The sequence below is a fragment of the Epinephelus moara genome, chromosome 5, assembly GCF_006386435.1.
Source record: "Epinephelus moara isolate mb chromosome 5, YSFRI_EMoa_1.0, whole genome shotgun sequence".
Taxonomy (NCBI): Eukaryota; Metazoa; Chordata; class Actinopteri; order Perciformes; family Serranidae; genus Epinephelus; species Epinephelus moara.
Genome location: NC_065510.1, coordinates 19,238,027 through 19,252,680, shown reverse-complemented (window position 1 = coordinate 19,252,680; position 14,654 = coordinate 19,238,027). Strand labels below are relative to the sequence as shown.

Sequence of the window (14,654 nt, the reverse complement as noted above, 5' to 3'; positions counted from 1 at the left end):
ACAGACAATAGGATTTTATTTATTTTTACACTACATTTTCACTGAAAGCTGACCGATGTTGTTATACTGTAATTTTATTTCCTGAAGAGGTTGTTTGGAAAATTGCGATCTGAAAAGAAACCAAAGCTGCTTAAGAGGTTATTGTGTTTTGAATGTGTTTCAAATTAAAAATAAAGGGAAACAGTGTAGGAATAACTTGTATAACGTTTTTATTAACAAATAGTAATATAAAACCTTGTTTTCCCTGTTTGAGACCTTAAAAAATAGACTGCGACTTATATTCTGAGTTTTACGGTAAAGCCTGTTTTCGTCTACAGATATGGGCATCATATCTGCAACTACTAATGTACTGATCCCCACAGTGATATCTTTTGCTCTGTCTGAATCAATTCTGAATGGCTGCCTAAATACTGCAGCGATAATGTTAGCATGTTGTGCTTATGTTGCTCCTTGTTTTCGTCTATAGTCCCACTGATTGACACACCAGATGAAGTCAGCTTAAATGACTTGACATGTTTGAAGTATTCCCCCTGATGTATCCTGCCCACAGGAGAAGAATGTTGTGGTTTGGGGGGTGGGAGGGGCAGACAGCACGTTGGCTGTTACAACATGTGCGCATCCTTGTTTACTTTTAAGGCTGTATATTTTATTTTCCAAATGTAATAGGATTAGTTCGGTGAATCATTCAGGTTGTAATGCGTACTGAACTGGAAGCCTCGCACTGAATGATTCAATACAAATGCATGTATTGTTACACCCTTGCAAGTGTGTGTGTGTGTGTGTGTGGGTGTGTGTGGGTGTTGAATATTCTTGTGTGTGAGGAGCAACAGTAGACTACAGCTCATTTTCCGTTAAACACAGATTTGTTTGATTCCACACTGTGTTATTCACAGTGGAAACATTCATTGTATCGTCACTGTACATTTTTAGGGAAATACAAAATGACTGTGACACTTTAAGGAAGTGAAATTTGCATTTCTCTAAGTGACTCGTATCAAACATCGGCTGTTTTCTTCTCGTGTCCTAGGTCTGTGTTGACAACGTGCTGAAGACGATGAAGGAGAACGCCAACAAAGCCAGCAGTATCCTGCTGACTGCGATACCTCAGATTAGTCAGATGGACTGGGCTCAGACAATAAAGGCCTTGAAAGTAAGTTGTCAACTTTTATGATGATTCATTTCCATTCACTAAGTCTCGGGGAGGTTGTGAAAGAGGGTCTGTTTACCTTTCCCCTCACTATCTTGAACTTAGATCTCATTTATATTGTGGTCTGTCTCACCGAGCCAACTCTTAAACTGTTTCTGAAGAGTGATCAAACCTTCTGGAGCCTTACCCCTTTCAAACCACAGCCTGTTCACGAAGGTTATCATTACCTTGAGGTCCGAGTGCCATAAGTGAGCAATTATACCTCCATCTGCAGCTGACTCAGACACTGTCATTGTGCTATGCTGCTGGTTTAACATGAAGCATGACAATATGTAACACATATTATAGTCTTAACTCAATATATGTGGTTATAGAGATATTGGGAACACTTTATCTGGATAGTCTTCCCACAGATAATTTATAGACTTATTTGTAACATTTCAACAGCTTATTATATGAGATTCAATAGTTTTGTTTTGTCTGTAGATGTCTATCTTAAAGTAGATGTGACAATAGGCATGTTTATGAATTGTCACATATACTCTAGAATTTGGGGTGTAGTCCTCCCCTTGCACTTGTATTTCTTAAGTTATTATAAATAAAAAAAGCTCCATTTTGATGCCTTTTTACGGCATCACTCAGGCACTCTACTGTGGGCTGAAAGCTCTAGAAAATCTGTTAAATGTCTACAGAAAAAAATCAAAATGGCTGACTAAGAAGCTGTTAAAATGTTACGGATATTTTGTAAATTATCTGTAGGTGGACTATCAAAATAAAGTGTTAAAAAAATCAAAAAAAATGTGTGATAAAGGATGCACATATATAATAAATTTGTACCGTATTAATTGCACTTCAGAAAACTACGTGACTAACAGTGTATTCACACAGTAAATGATTACTCTGGAAAAAGTGATGCATCAAAGCTTCCTCTTCTTTGTTCATTTGAGATTTGGTAATGATGGCTGCACATCAAAATTAAATCTGTCTACTCTGAAACAAATGCTAGATGATTTTCACCTGATCTAAACATAGTAATGACTTTCTTCCTTCTGTTACAGTCGATGGCACAATCCTCAGTCATGTTACCAAAACACGAAGCGTGCAGAAAATAATGAAGCACAAAAGGATCCCAGACACCACCCGCACCGCCGCCACGGACAACAGAACTCTCTGCCTGTGGATTTGTCATCAATGAATCACAAGAAAAGTGCCTCACATACATAATGCATGTGCTGTGTCTTCAGCTGGAGTTTCAGTGTTCCTCTTCCTGACTCAGAACACACACATTACGCCCCCGTCATCCTCACCACAGGTCACTCTTTTTCTCTGGAACACACAGTTACTGTCACGTCTCCGTCAGTCCGACCACACGTTTAGGTACGACACATGTCAAAAGACCAACAAAGATTTTAAGTCTTCTAAAGATTATACTGGATATTATTTTTTGTGGATTTATATTTTTTGTGGTCTGTAAACATGTAAAGTTTATATATATATAAATGTATATATGCCTGTAAACCGTGTGTGTCTTTATTGCTGTCGATGCAGGATACAATAAAAATGCTTTGAAAGTTTAGCACATGAATACTTTATTACAGCCTTAGGTACGACTAATATAACACATTAATAATACATGTCTTGAATGTATCAGATGTACTCGAGTATAATCTTTTAAATACCTGGATACACTTCAGCAAGATTGTGTCTTGTTATAAATACCGGAAATGTTTGTATCTTTATATTTTCAGAAATGCTTTTTCTCTCTCTCTCTCTTTCTCTCTCTCTCTCTCTCTCTCGCTAAGTAACTGTTTTAAATGTTTCATGAATTAAAACCTAACAACATCCAGTTTATATATATATATATAGTCCAGGGTCTGTACTGTACATGCAAACTGTTTCCCAGTTGTCAATAAATCAGCTAACTGACAGTATAAAGAGTCCTTTTGAGGAACTGACTGAACTATTTACTGACACTGACAGGTTTTTTGCACACTTAAAATCTTTGATATACTGTAAAAATCATCAGCAATCAAAAGCATGTTTGTCTTTTCCCTTCTTTGCATTTGCTGCACCTGATATGTGCACCACAGTACACATATCTAAAAATATCTGGTACCTCGTATTTCCTCTTTGTTGCCTCGTCTGAACAATATGAATGGCTCCTGCTGCATAAATGACCTCAATAAAAAGAGATTTGAAGACAAAGTTGTACGAAAATAATTCAAATATCAAAGCAACTTGACCTGATTAAAATAAGTCTTAGAATCTGCAGTGAAGAAGCAGGGGTTTATTTTTTAGTCACATGCTTGCACTATGCCCTGAAATGCAGGGAGGAATACTCTTGAGGCTAGTGTAAAAAAGATCTCACCTCAGGATTAGCACAGACAGTATCCTGAGGCTGCCATAGTGCATTTATATCTTAAGGAATTTAGAGTTCAGATTTGAATTTCTGGTTTTAAAGCATTTTTTTCTCAAATAATCTCATTTGATCATTTAAATCTGAAATCAGCTTCCTGTTTGACATGTGATGGACTGAATTTACTGTTGAAACAAAGTCAGTTTACCATTTTAATTCCTACATACTGGACCCATAGGTACATGTTTCAACAACAACAACAACAACAGTGTGTTAAGCCCTTCGTGGTTTAGGGGATTTTTCTGTGTTGCCAAACCTCACTTTGGTTGCATAAAGCCATTATAACCGCCGGGCTTGAACAGAACTAGGCTGATTAACTCTCCAAAACGATGCAGAGCTTATGCGTCATGTTTGTGTATCCAGAATACATATATATGTATATATGGTCTTTTTACACAGTATTAATTCAACTATAACCTGGCGTCCTTTATACAGGAAATTACTTTTACGCATCATTAATGTGCACAAAAATCTACTTAACTGGTGCAAGTCAACCAGATTCTGTCACATATATCCTATATTTAAAATATGTCCATGTGAGCTGAAAACATCGCCTCAAACTTTTCACTTAAATAAATAAGTGATTGCAACATTATTGTTCTGGATGGCGTGTTTAACTGTGCAGTCACCTGAGGCCGGAGATTATAACATGATCAGTATTTACATGCGCAATGTGTGTGATGTGACTGTGTCAATATTTTTAAAAACCAGTTTAGCAGAGGCAAAGGGGAAGTCGGCTAACGTGCAAAAATGTTCGCCCTGCAGTGACATATTGCTCGTTTGGCCTGTGAGCAGTTATGGAGACAAAGGAAAACTCCCAGCTGAACTCAAATGCAACGTCAAATACTAATAATAATAATAATAATAATAATAATAATAATAATAATGGCTTTATAGGTTTTTGAATCATTTTATTTTCTGGTACCTTTCACAAATCCACCTTAAGACAATATGTAAAGCATAATCATAATACTTCCAATCTGCTTCATACTTTAAAAGTTTATTTACATTTTACATATTATTAAAGTGCATAATATGCGAGTTGTGAATATCATTTGCACAAACAGGAAGGGGAGGATAAAGATCACGCATACAGAATAGTGCATCGACGGTGAGACACTAATATTCAATGTGCAAAAACATTTTGAAATGGCTTTTCTGCTATTTGGTTAAATACTTAAAATTAAAAGATATTTAAAATACAGTAATCCCACCACTTTTACGACGAGGAGCGACAATAATAATATTTTAAAAATACAATTTACTTCAGACATATTAAAGTAAAACTGTACACTGCACAGATGGGGACTCCTTAGATGCTTATTGGGAATAATCTATTTACAAAACGGAAGATAAACCAGCAACAAATTGTGTGTATGTGTCTGTAAACATAATATCCCGACCAGCCTGGCTTTATATCTTTATAACAATATTGTGCTCTTTCAGAACAGCGACCCTGCGTGATAAAGCCGATTTCGTTAAAAATAAAAATAATGCAACTATTTTAGCAAAGAAACAGACAAATAAATAAAAAATATTTACAGCAAAATCGCCTCTGTGTAATAAGTCATATTGGAGGCCTCCTCAGGCCCCGGCTCTCTGAGCCCCGAGTCTATCAGACCAAGCATCACTGAGGGTTTTCCAGAGACGTCAGATAATCAGCTGTAGATGAGTGTTCATTCTCTGTGGCCAAATCGATAGGCCGCCGGTCCGCATTGTCCCTGGCTTGGATGTCAGCCCCGTGCTCCACCAGCGCCTTCACAGTGTCCAGAAAGCCCGTCCTGGCCGCGTCGTGCAGCGGCGTGGCCCCTGTGCTGATGTCCTTCAAGTTGGGATCAGCTCCTGCCCTGAGTAACGACCGAGCCACCGTCGTGCTGCCCATCATCATCACCTTCATAAGGATATAGAGGCTAATTATGTTGGATAATGCCTATAAAACCATTTACAAATCAATCATTTATATCTTTACCAGAAGAGCACAAGGAGCAGAGTGTGGAGTTTGACCTGCAATTTAATAAAACCACACTGCCCCTAAAAGACTACTCGATTATTACACAGATATTTTTTTTTAGATTTGAACATATATTTGGCATATTATATTACAATTAGGAACTCTGTTAACTGACGCTGGAGATATTAGACTATATGACGCATATTTTCCCACATTGGATAAAATTTAATTTATCTGAAGTCATAATTCTAAGTGGAAATAGGAGAATGATGAGCCACTTTAACGCACCTAAACAACACAATAAAAAAACCCGTCCGTATTAACCTGAGCAGCCTTTAAGAGCTCATTTAGTTTCGTTTTCTTTTATCTTAAAGAGAAATTATAATCCATAACCTCACGTGAGACGAAAGGAGAGTTGTGTTTTTGCTCACTGTAATCTCGGTGGCTGCAAATTATGACACAAAGGCGCCAGACTTTTTTTTGTTAAAAATAGCCTAAACAGACGACAATATTTGTAATTTTCTTGGTAATTCTGGTTATCAGTAGCAGGTGTTAAATGGTGTTAATTCAGCTCATTTGTTATTGTGATAACCTATATTATAGAGGGCCCTAACCCACGTAGATGAGACTTATTTTTGTGGGAATAGGTGAGTGAGTTATTAAGAAGTGGGGGGTTTATTATAATAACAATATGCTCTGCTTTTGCAACTACACGCTTGTTTTTTGGCGTGCGTAAAAGCAGTGCCGTGCCAAAATGCGTAATAGACAACAAAGTAGCAAGTCTAAAGGCAACATACACACTTATAGTTGTATTTATCTTGATGAGAAATTGCATTAGGAGGAAACTGGAGTGTTTTTTTTTCAATAAAAGTGAGCCGAAGTTTGATTACTACAAAGAATGGCGACTGCGCGTCATTTTGAGGTGAATAAAGAAAAATATCTTGCCCATAGCCTGGTTGAAAATGTCTCCCCAAGAGGTTAATGATGTTTTAGTGCGAAAATGATGCCTTAATAAGCTGTCAAAGCGCATCTGGTGACTGACCTGCAGAGCGGTTCTTCCAAAAACGTTGCACCCGTTAGGATCAACTCCTGCCCACAGGAGAGTGTCCACACGGTTACTGTCTCCCCGCGCTGCGGCTGTTGTCAAATCATCCACCGTGGGCACTATCTCCTCCAACATTCTGCAGCGATCACGTCCGTGAATATGTCACTCAGTCGTTTTGACAGGTAGTCCGATGATGGCTGTTTGAGGAACAAAAATACGGCTTTAAAAACACGCCGGAGAGCGCGTGTGGAATAATCACGGCTCGGTGTTGATGTCTGGAGGTCGCTCTTCAGCCGTCCGCGGCTTGTCAGCGTGTCCAGTCCACAGGTTGCGTGGGTCTGCTGAGTAAACCGTGCATCGCCTGTCCAGCGATCAGTCGGTGTGTGTCTGGGCTTGTTTGGTGTTTTGAATGGGTGACGTCATCGAATGTCTGTGCTGCAGCACGATCGTGCGCATGCGCCGTTTCGGCTGCTTTTGACAGCAGAGGCAGCACATTTCTTTTCTGCTCCTCCTCCTCGCTGTTGCTGCTGCTGCGAGATGATGGAAACCGACTCCTCCTACAGCTCTCAGCAAAATCAAACTCGTATTTGGCGGTTCAGTGTTTGATTTAAAAACGCAGCTGCGCACTCTGGGTGCTGCAGATCTTCAAATTTCATCTTGATCCTGTAAAACACAAGTTGACTATCTCACCTGAGGTCCATTAAATGGCACTTCTGGAGCTTCTGATCGTGCCATGAGTTGCCATGGGACTGTAAATATTTTTTTCTCACTAAACTTGAATCCAACATTAACAAAAAAAATCTTAAAGTGCTAAAAAGAACTAGAAATCTGAGTACCTACAGTGAGATGGCAGCTGGCACACTCCCATCAGGTGATAAAGATCATGCATGGGCGTAAACATAGCCGGTGCAGGCAGGGCAGTTGCAGTGGGGCCCTCCAACTAGAGGGGCACGGGGCACAACCTAACACGGGCTGAATTGTAGCATGGACTTTTTATGTGGTTACACAGGGTTGATCCTTTGATAGGTTACTCAATCTGTGTAGCTACATCTAATGGTCCAGCCACTGAATATCAATGATAGACTAACAGATGGATGGATACCTGTACGGATACCTATCTTGCCACTGATGTAGATGGAGACTTATAGACCTATAGTCACTTTAGTGCCTTACTTTTTTATATATATTTTTCATCTATTTCTAATCCAGAAAGATATGTACATATATTTATATACATATACATATACTGTATATACATATTTTCCAATCTTTTTTTTTTATCTAAGTATACATTGTCACCCTCCATTTTCTGTCTGTGCTTTGAGCTGCTGTGATGTGAATTTCCCAAGTGTGGGATCAATAAAGTTTATTTTATCTTATCTTAACTTATCTTATAGATAGGATTGTATCGAATTAATTGTGTTAAACAGACTTATATATATCCAGCGAGTGTTACAGCTAACCCTCTGCCTGTTACAATCAACCCCACCCATGGGGTGCGTTGTAACATTTCACTTCCACCACCTCTCAGTGCAATTGTAGAAGAAAGATAAGCTCTAGAAAATAATCAATAGCTGTTAATCTGTAGCAGAGATGTGCGTGTTGTTAGAATAAAACAACAATTTTTTTTTTATCTTAAACAGTTTAAAAAACATTCTGCCAAAACCAAAATGTGTTAGGTTGTGCCCATCAGCCAGAAAATGGGCCCGTCATAATACCATAATACCCTGCATGGGGCCCGTTGTAACTACTTTGCACCATTTAGATGTGATCTGATCCAAAGTCCATGTTTACGCCTGCACCTTGTGATGTAATCTGCAGTTTCCTCTGTAGGGTGGCTGGGCTCAGCCTTAGAGATAGGGTAAGGAGCTCGGAGTAGAGCCGCTGCTCCTTCGCGTCGAAAGGGGTCAGTTGAGGTGGCTTCGGGCATCTGATCAGGATGCCTCCTGGGCTCTTCCCACTGGAGCTGTCCCGGGCGCGTCCCACTGGTAGGAGGCCCCGGGGCAGACCCAGAACATGCTGGAGGGATTATGTATGTCTGGCCTGGGAATGCCTTGGGGTCCCCCAGGAGGAGCTGGAAAGTGTTGCCGGGGAGAGGGATGTCTGGGGTGCTTTGCTTGGCCTGCTGCCCCGCGACCCGGCCCCGGATAAGCGGATGAAAATGGATGGATGGATGGATGGGATGAAAACAAAGGCACAGGGGATGAAAATGGATGGATGGATGGATGGGATGAAAACAAAGGCACAGGCCTGCACAAATGTCTTTTTCTACCTAGGCCACTGCTGTATACAAGGATTGTGCCATACAGCAGGTCTCATCTTACAGCCCTCATGCAGCTGTGGTTTAGTGGTGCATATTCACAAACACATATTCATTTAAATGAGTTAAAAACAAGTTTACACATATAAAACCTGGCGCCACTGGAATTTTTGGATGCTGGGGCAGCTGGATGTTTGCTCCATTAGTCATCCAGACTCTGTGTCTGCCATTTCATACCTTAAATATAAAAAACAAATGACAAAAAATATGACAGCAACTGTTTAAAGGCCATCTGTGATAAACTGAAACCAACAAAAAAACAAAAAACAAAAACTGAGTCACTTTTTGCTGTGCAGACTAAAATAGATTTTGAGCAGGGTGCCGTTTATGACAGCTGATTTGTGTTAACAGGCTCGTGGACAAAATGCATCATCTCAATAGAGGCCATTTAGAAAACGATTGGAATGCCTGTCCCTCTCCACGATGGCACAGACAGCAGCTATTGTGTGTCAGACAGTTGTTGCTATATATGTTAATGTCGAAGAAGTATAGGAACAGAAGTAGTAATTGTGTGTTGTAATAACTGAACCTGTTAACAGGTCATAGTGAAACTGTAATGTCATGCTTCCCTGTTGTTTAACCTGCTTAACCACTGCTGTTCATTAGGAGTTTCCTTTTGAATAATTTCCAAAAATCACACCCTCACGATGGAGAAGCAACAGCCACGCAAACACGGCGTGCTCGGCCTCTGCCAGGAATGTGGACTACAATTAGTCAGTAAATTAAATGTGTGTTGTGTCAGGTGAGGATGGACAGACTGAGTGTTGTCATAGATGGGATAATGGTTGTTTTTTTGTAAAATAGCCGGTAGCAATCTAAAAAAAATGTTATAAAATATATGCTTACTCTACATAAATTATAAAAAAGGTACAAAAACTGTGAAATGAAACAAATAAGTCCCTATTTCTGTCTGTGTTTTTGTCCTGTACGTGTGTGATGATGATTTCTGGGTCATGTGATCATGTGACGATAAGATTATAAAGTAGTGAGTTTAGGAGCAAAACAAGTAACTAGCGTGCCTAAGGGCCCTTCATAATACTGTGCATTGGGACCCGTTGTAACTACCTTGCACCACTTAGATCATACGATCTGATCAAAAGCCCCCCAGCTACGAAATGGACTTTATGGCATGTGATAGATAACTGTAAGGGGATTAATATGCTTCTTAATGAGCCTATTTACTTTCAGTGCAAAATGACAAGTGTCATGGGAAATTATTAAATATGAAAGTGGTGTCATCATGTATAATAGTTACTGTATGAATGTATAATTTATCCATTGTCATGGTTTGGTATTTTGGAAGGCCTCAGAGTCCTTGACTGAGGCTCCAGGGTGTTTTAAAGTTATACGATGAGACTCTGTGTGCCGTGTAAAATATACTGAACAAGGTTGAATCATCATCCTGTTTCTTTAAGTGTTTGGTATGGCTGCGTCCATGCGTACATGCTGTACCAGGATCTTCTCTGATGTCAGTTTTATGTTGCGTTAAACATGTATTAGAATGAGATCAAACGAGGCTAAATGAGTTTATTCTATAAGTCATCAAAATGCAGACTGACCAAGAGTAGAAGATTTTACACATCAAGAAAGTAGTATGACACCAGGAGCAAAAGCGGTGAAGATCCCAAGCAGGAGGAGTGGTCCTAAAGTGTGGGGGCCCAGGGACAACATGAAAAAAAATAAATAAATAAATAAACATAAAGCAAAACTGAAACAAAACGTTGACATGGATGTGTGTGTGTGTTTTTTCCCCAGGTTCTGACAATTACATATAGCACAGGAAGACAGTATGAGTAATACACCCACGAGTCTGAAAGCTTATAAGGCACTAAAACATTACGTATTAGGAGGAGCCCCCCAGGGGTCATGTAGTAGATAGGCCTAAATCTAGCCTGATCGATCACAGGCCTACCCAATCAAATAAGGGTATTATAATTATTATTTATTTATTTATCTATTTTATTAAGGACTAAAAATATGATGTGGTTTCTGGAGTCCTTGCTAATATATTCTGGCACATCAAAAGTTCTGAATATCACTGTAGGCAGGGTTGTGAAAAGTTTGTGTCAGCTACGCTTGCTGTGGTGAAGTGCTTTGAGGTTAGGAAATATTAAACCTTTAAATGTAATATACAAGAGAACCTATTCTCTGTTAGCCTTTAACAGTTGGTACTTCTTAATTAATCCACTGCAATAAAATGTCCTCCCTTGCAGCACAAGTAAGAATACAGTACAATCTCTCCTTGTTTTTTGATGTTACATCTGCTTGGGAGGATGAGGTACACCAGATCCATCTCCAGTTTCAAACCTAATATTTTTCTAATTCACATTGGACCAAAGAAAATTGGAGGAGGAAGAATTTAATTCAGGGGTGTCCAAACTATTTTTCAGTGAGGAACAGATTAGATAATGTGAAATTACCTGGGGGCCAGCTGCTTTTTGCATCACATGGTTATTAAAAAATGCTCTTACAAATGACAGAAATGCTAGTGAGAAAATATATGACTTCCCACCACTCCTAAAAGCAGCTGCCCTCGCTCTTGACTGTAGAATTTTTGCTGTGGCCATGTTTCCCACCTAACAAGCAGCATCTGGCAGGTTGCCTAAAGGCCACTCGCACTCTGTTTGTACACACCGGCTCCCGTAGCAGTTCTTCTTCTCTGCACCTGTGGCGCCTCCAGTCCTCTCCTCACCATGGATGCGTTAAGAGAACTCTGTAGGTGTTGCTGTCTCGTGTGTGACAAAGACTGGATGACGAGAGACTTCATGTTGAGGTGGAGAAATATATCCCGAGCTAAACGACCCACAGTGACGTCATTATAACGACAATGGCCAAAACGTTATTACCTGGTGAGTCACAACTCTGGAGATTTGGCTCTACAGGTGAGGAAAGTTTAATTAGGGGCTCTCCACACATGATTTTAAGCTAGCGCAGAGGTGGAGGAGGTACAGATATTTATCAGTAAAAGTAGTAATAACTTTGTGTGGTCGTCCGTTAACGAGCAGCGGTGTGTTTCACCTTAACTCTCCCTCTGTTAACCTTCTGTCTATGAAAACACATTAGTTCCGCCTGTGTAGCTCAGGTGCATGTATGCAAACTGTATGATAGTCCTGCCAACTTAAGGTGAATGAAAAAAGCAATATTGCTTTATAATCCAATATTGTGTAATTTTAAAAGGCAAGCCAGGGCCGTTTAAAAAAGGTCTGCGGGCCACAATTGGCCCCCAGGCCTGACTTTGGACATGACTAACTTAAAGCCATGAAACAATTAAGTACTTGGCTAAATTAAATGTCTAGTGTGTAGGGTTTTGTGAGTGACACTGAGATTGAAAAGTGGCCGATGGTATCCCACTAGTGATTCAGCAGCATAACCTGATCCCTGGATTGGTATGCGCGAGTGTTCTTCTGGCACATACCATTTCCATGGCAGATGCAGCTTGAAAGTCATAAGCCATTTTTTGGATGCATATGCAAAAATAAAAACATACAAGCTAGTTTTACAACAAGTACTGCCGTAAATTATGTTTTTGTTTCTGTCTTTATTCACAGAGTGGTGCAACATAGCACCGTAAATAAAGGAATGTATCATGTCATCTTGTCTGTTCTGTTGTTAGGATATGTTTTATGGTTTTAAATGACAGTAAACGAGTTTCGTACATGTCTATTGTTGCCTTAAGTGCTATATCTTAGGCAACTGGACTTGCTCGAGTTCAAGCAACTCAAGCGAGTCCAGTTGCATACGATACATTCTCGGAACCCATCGGCTGTTTTCGGCGTCTGACTTCCGGCAGACGGCGATACAGCCTCTGGGGGCAGAGTGTTTCACTCGCATTTGCGACTAAAAATAGGTGTGTGCAAACTGTAAAAAATATTTAGGGGCACATGTGCGCATAAAAAAATCAGCCGAAGCAGCCTATATTTTTGTCAAGAAAAAAATATAATAATCTAACCGCAAATGTTGGAGGAACTCCAGCCGCCTTCTCTCTTCCCTCTTCCCCGTGTGACACGGTTATGGGCGGTTTTCCAAGCTACTGTCGACACAATGAATATTGTGCGCGACGCCAAGGGTAGCGGTGCTGCTTTGTCAGGTGTTGCTGCCCTCTCCATAGACAAACAATGGGACAGCCAGCGCAAAGCGGTTTTACAGCTGATCATGTGTAGAGGCCTTTAGGGACCGTTCGCCACGGTACCGCTGCTGGGCAGAGTGGAAATAAAGCCCTTTTCACACAGAGCGCGCAAAGTGCAGACCTCCGCCGACGAACCCATTCATTGTGTATGTGCTACCGTGGCGCAAGAGCGCACCGCTCTGCCGCCGAGCTGAGCGACGCGCGCGGCCAGCCTGAGCTCGAATTGAATTTTTTTTAATTTCACCGCAACGCGCTGAAACGACACCTCGGCGCCGCGCGTCCAATAGCAGAGAAGAGCCTGAAGTAGCGGTCACCATGGAGCTGTAGCTCCTGAACGAGCCTGTACTCCCCCAAATCCTGTCCTCTGCGCCCTACCCCGCGGTGGGCGCTGCGAAAATCGCGCTCTGTGTGAAAAGGGCTTAAGTCCTGCAGAGTTTCAGAGGACCTGGAGAATGTTTTAGGATAGTAATAACATTATATAAGATAATCATATTGCAAAGATAATATATATAAGATAATAACATTAAAGACAAAATTAAATTGCAATACTTTTTCAAAACTTGATGATTTTACCTTTCTGTACATTTTGTATACAAATTCATTAAATAATTTTGCTTGTAAATGTCTATTTGCATCACGTTTATTACGGAAAACACATTATTTGATCAATTTACATTTTGCCCCTAAAGTTCTTTGTGCGCTCCTTACTGTTTTCAACTTAGGAGCACATGTGCTCCTTGGGAAAAAAGTTAGTGTCAAGCCCTGCAGGGATCAGCTTATTTTGCTGAATTAGTAGTGGCATACCATTGACGAGCAGCATACCACTCCAGGGATCGGCTTATGCTGCTAAACCACCAGTGGCATACCATCAACCACTTTTCGATCTTGACGCTGAGGTTGCAAATTGCGTCCAACTGAATCTTTCCTGGTGTGCCAACCATGTATGATGGTGGCCAATGTGAGAACGCAAATGGCTACTGTAGAAACAACATTGCGGCTCCTTATTTTCAGGTGATTATTCTTACACACTGGACCTTTAACAGCTAAGTGAAGCTAAAAAGCAGGGAAAGGAACTGACACCATCACGCCCGCAACAACTCAGGCAAACTCGGCTTCAGCCCAACCATAGCAGTGTCAGAAGTGTTATTCTGTTTATTCTAATGTGCATTCACTCCTAAGGGTCATTGCCAATTTATTTATTTAGTTTTTTTTTTAAATTTTTTTTACAGTAAACAGGATAGAAAGGCGTCTCCAGCCATCACTGACCCACACTTGTTTGAACAATCTGACTTTACTGGATTACGATGAAATCATCTCCATGGTCAAGACACCCCGTCTGTGCTTGTGATGTAATCTGCAGCGTCTCCCCCACAAGCCACCCATGGTAAGATAAAACGTTACTTTTATGCCCGCCGTGGCCGCTGAATGACTCGTGAGATTGCTGTAGGTTATAATTTGTTGGCATTACATTTGAAGCGGCTAAATTAACCTGCTTGTATGAGGACACGTGAGATTGTAAAATGCTCTGTGGTCTTTGTTTAGGTCCGGTTGGTTTTCCTTTGGTCTTGTTGTTGAGATGTGTACGTCTCATGTAGCTGTCTTTTATACTCTGAGACCTCAAGTGAATGTTACTATGTCAAGCCTGTGCT

At 40.4% G+C, this 14,654-nt stretch overlaps 2 protein-coding genes across 2 annotated transcripts in view; one reads left to right on the top strand and one right to left on the bottom strand.

Moving 5' to 3' along the window:
* mtap (methylthioadenosine phosphorylase) overlaps positions 1–2,723 on the top strand; it is a 19,178-nt gene extending 16,455 nt beyond the window's left edge. Inside the window, exons 7-8 of the mRNA XM_050044771.1 lie at positions 1,028–1,150; positions 2,206–2,723. Of these exons, the coding sequence (XP_049900728.1) occupies positions 1,028–1,150; positions 2,206–2,259 (177 nt within the window). The 3' untranslated portion in view covers positions 2,260–2,723. The remainder of the gene's footprint in view (positions 1–1,027; positions 1,151–2,205) is intronic.
* A 273-nt stretch (positions 2,724–2,996) lies between these two features.
* Positions 2,997–6,946, bottom strand: cdkn2a/b (cyclin-dependent kinase inhibitor 2A/B (p15, inhibits CDK4)). The gene is made up of 2 exons (XM_050044772.1): positions 6,557–6,946; positions 2,997–5,454 (listed from the first exon to the last, which is right to left on the bottom strand). The coding sequence occupies exons 1-2, from the start codon at positions 6,692–6,694 to the stop codon at positions 5,191–5,193; spliced, it is 402 nt and encodes a 133-aa protein (XP_049900729.1). The 5' UTR covers positions 6,695–6,946; the 3' UTR covers positions 2,997–5,190.
* Positions 6,947–14,654: the final 7,708 nt, after the last annotated feature.

Coding starts and splice junctions, on each gene's coding strand:
- cdkn2a/b (XM_050044772.1), bottom strand. CDS start 6,694: ATGTTGGAGGAGATAGTGCCCACGGTGGATGATTTGACAACAGCCGCA. Junction 5,455..6,556: donor TTGGAAGAACCGCTCTGCAG/GTCAGTCACCAG, acceptor ATCCTTATGAAG/GTGATGATGATGGGCAGCAC.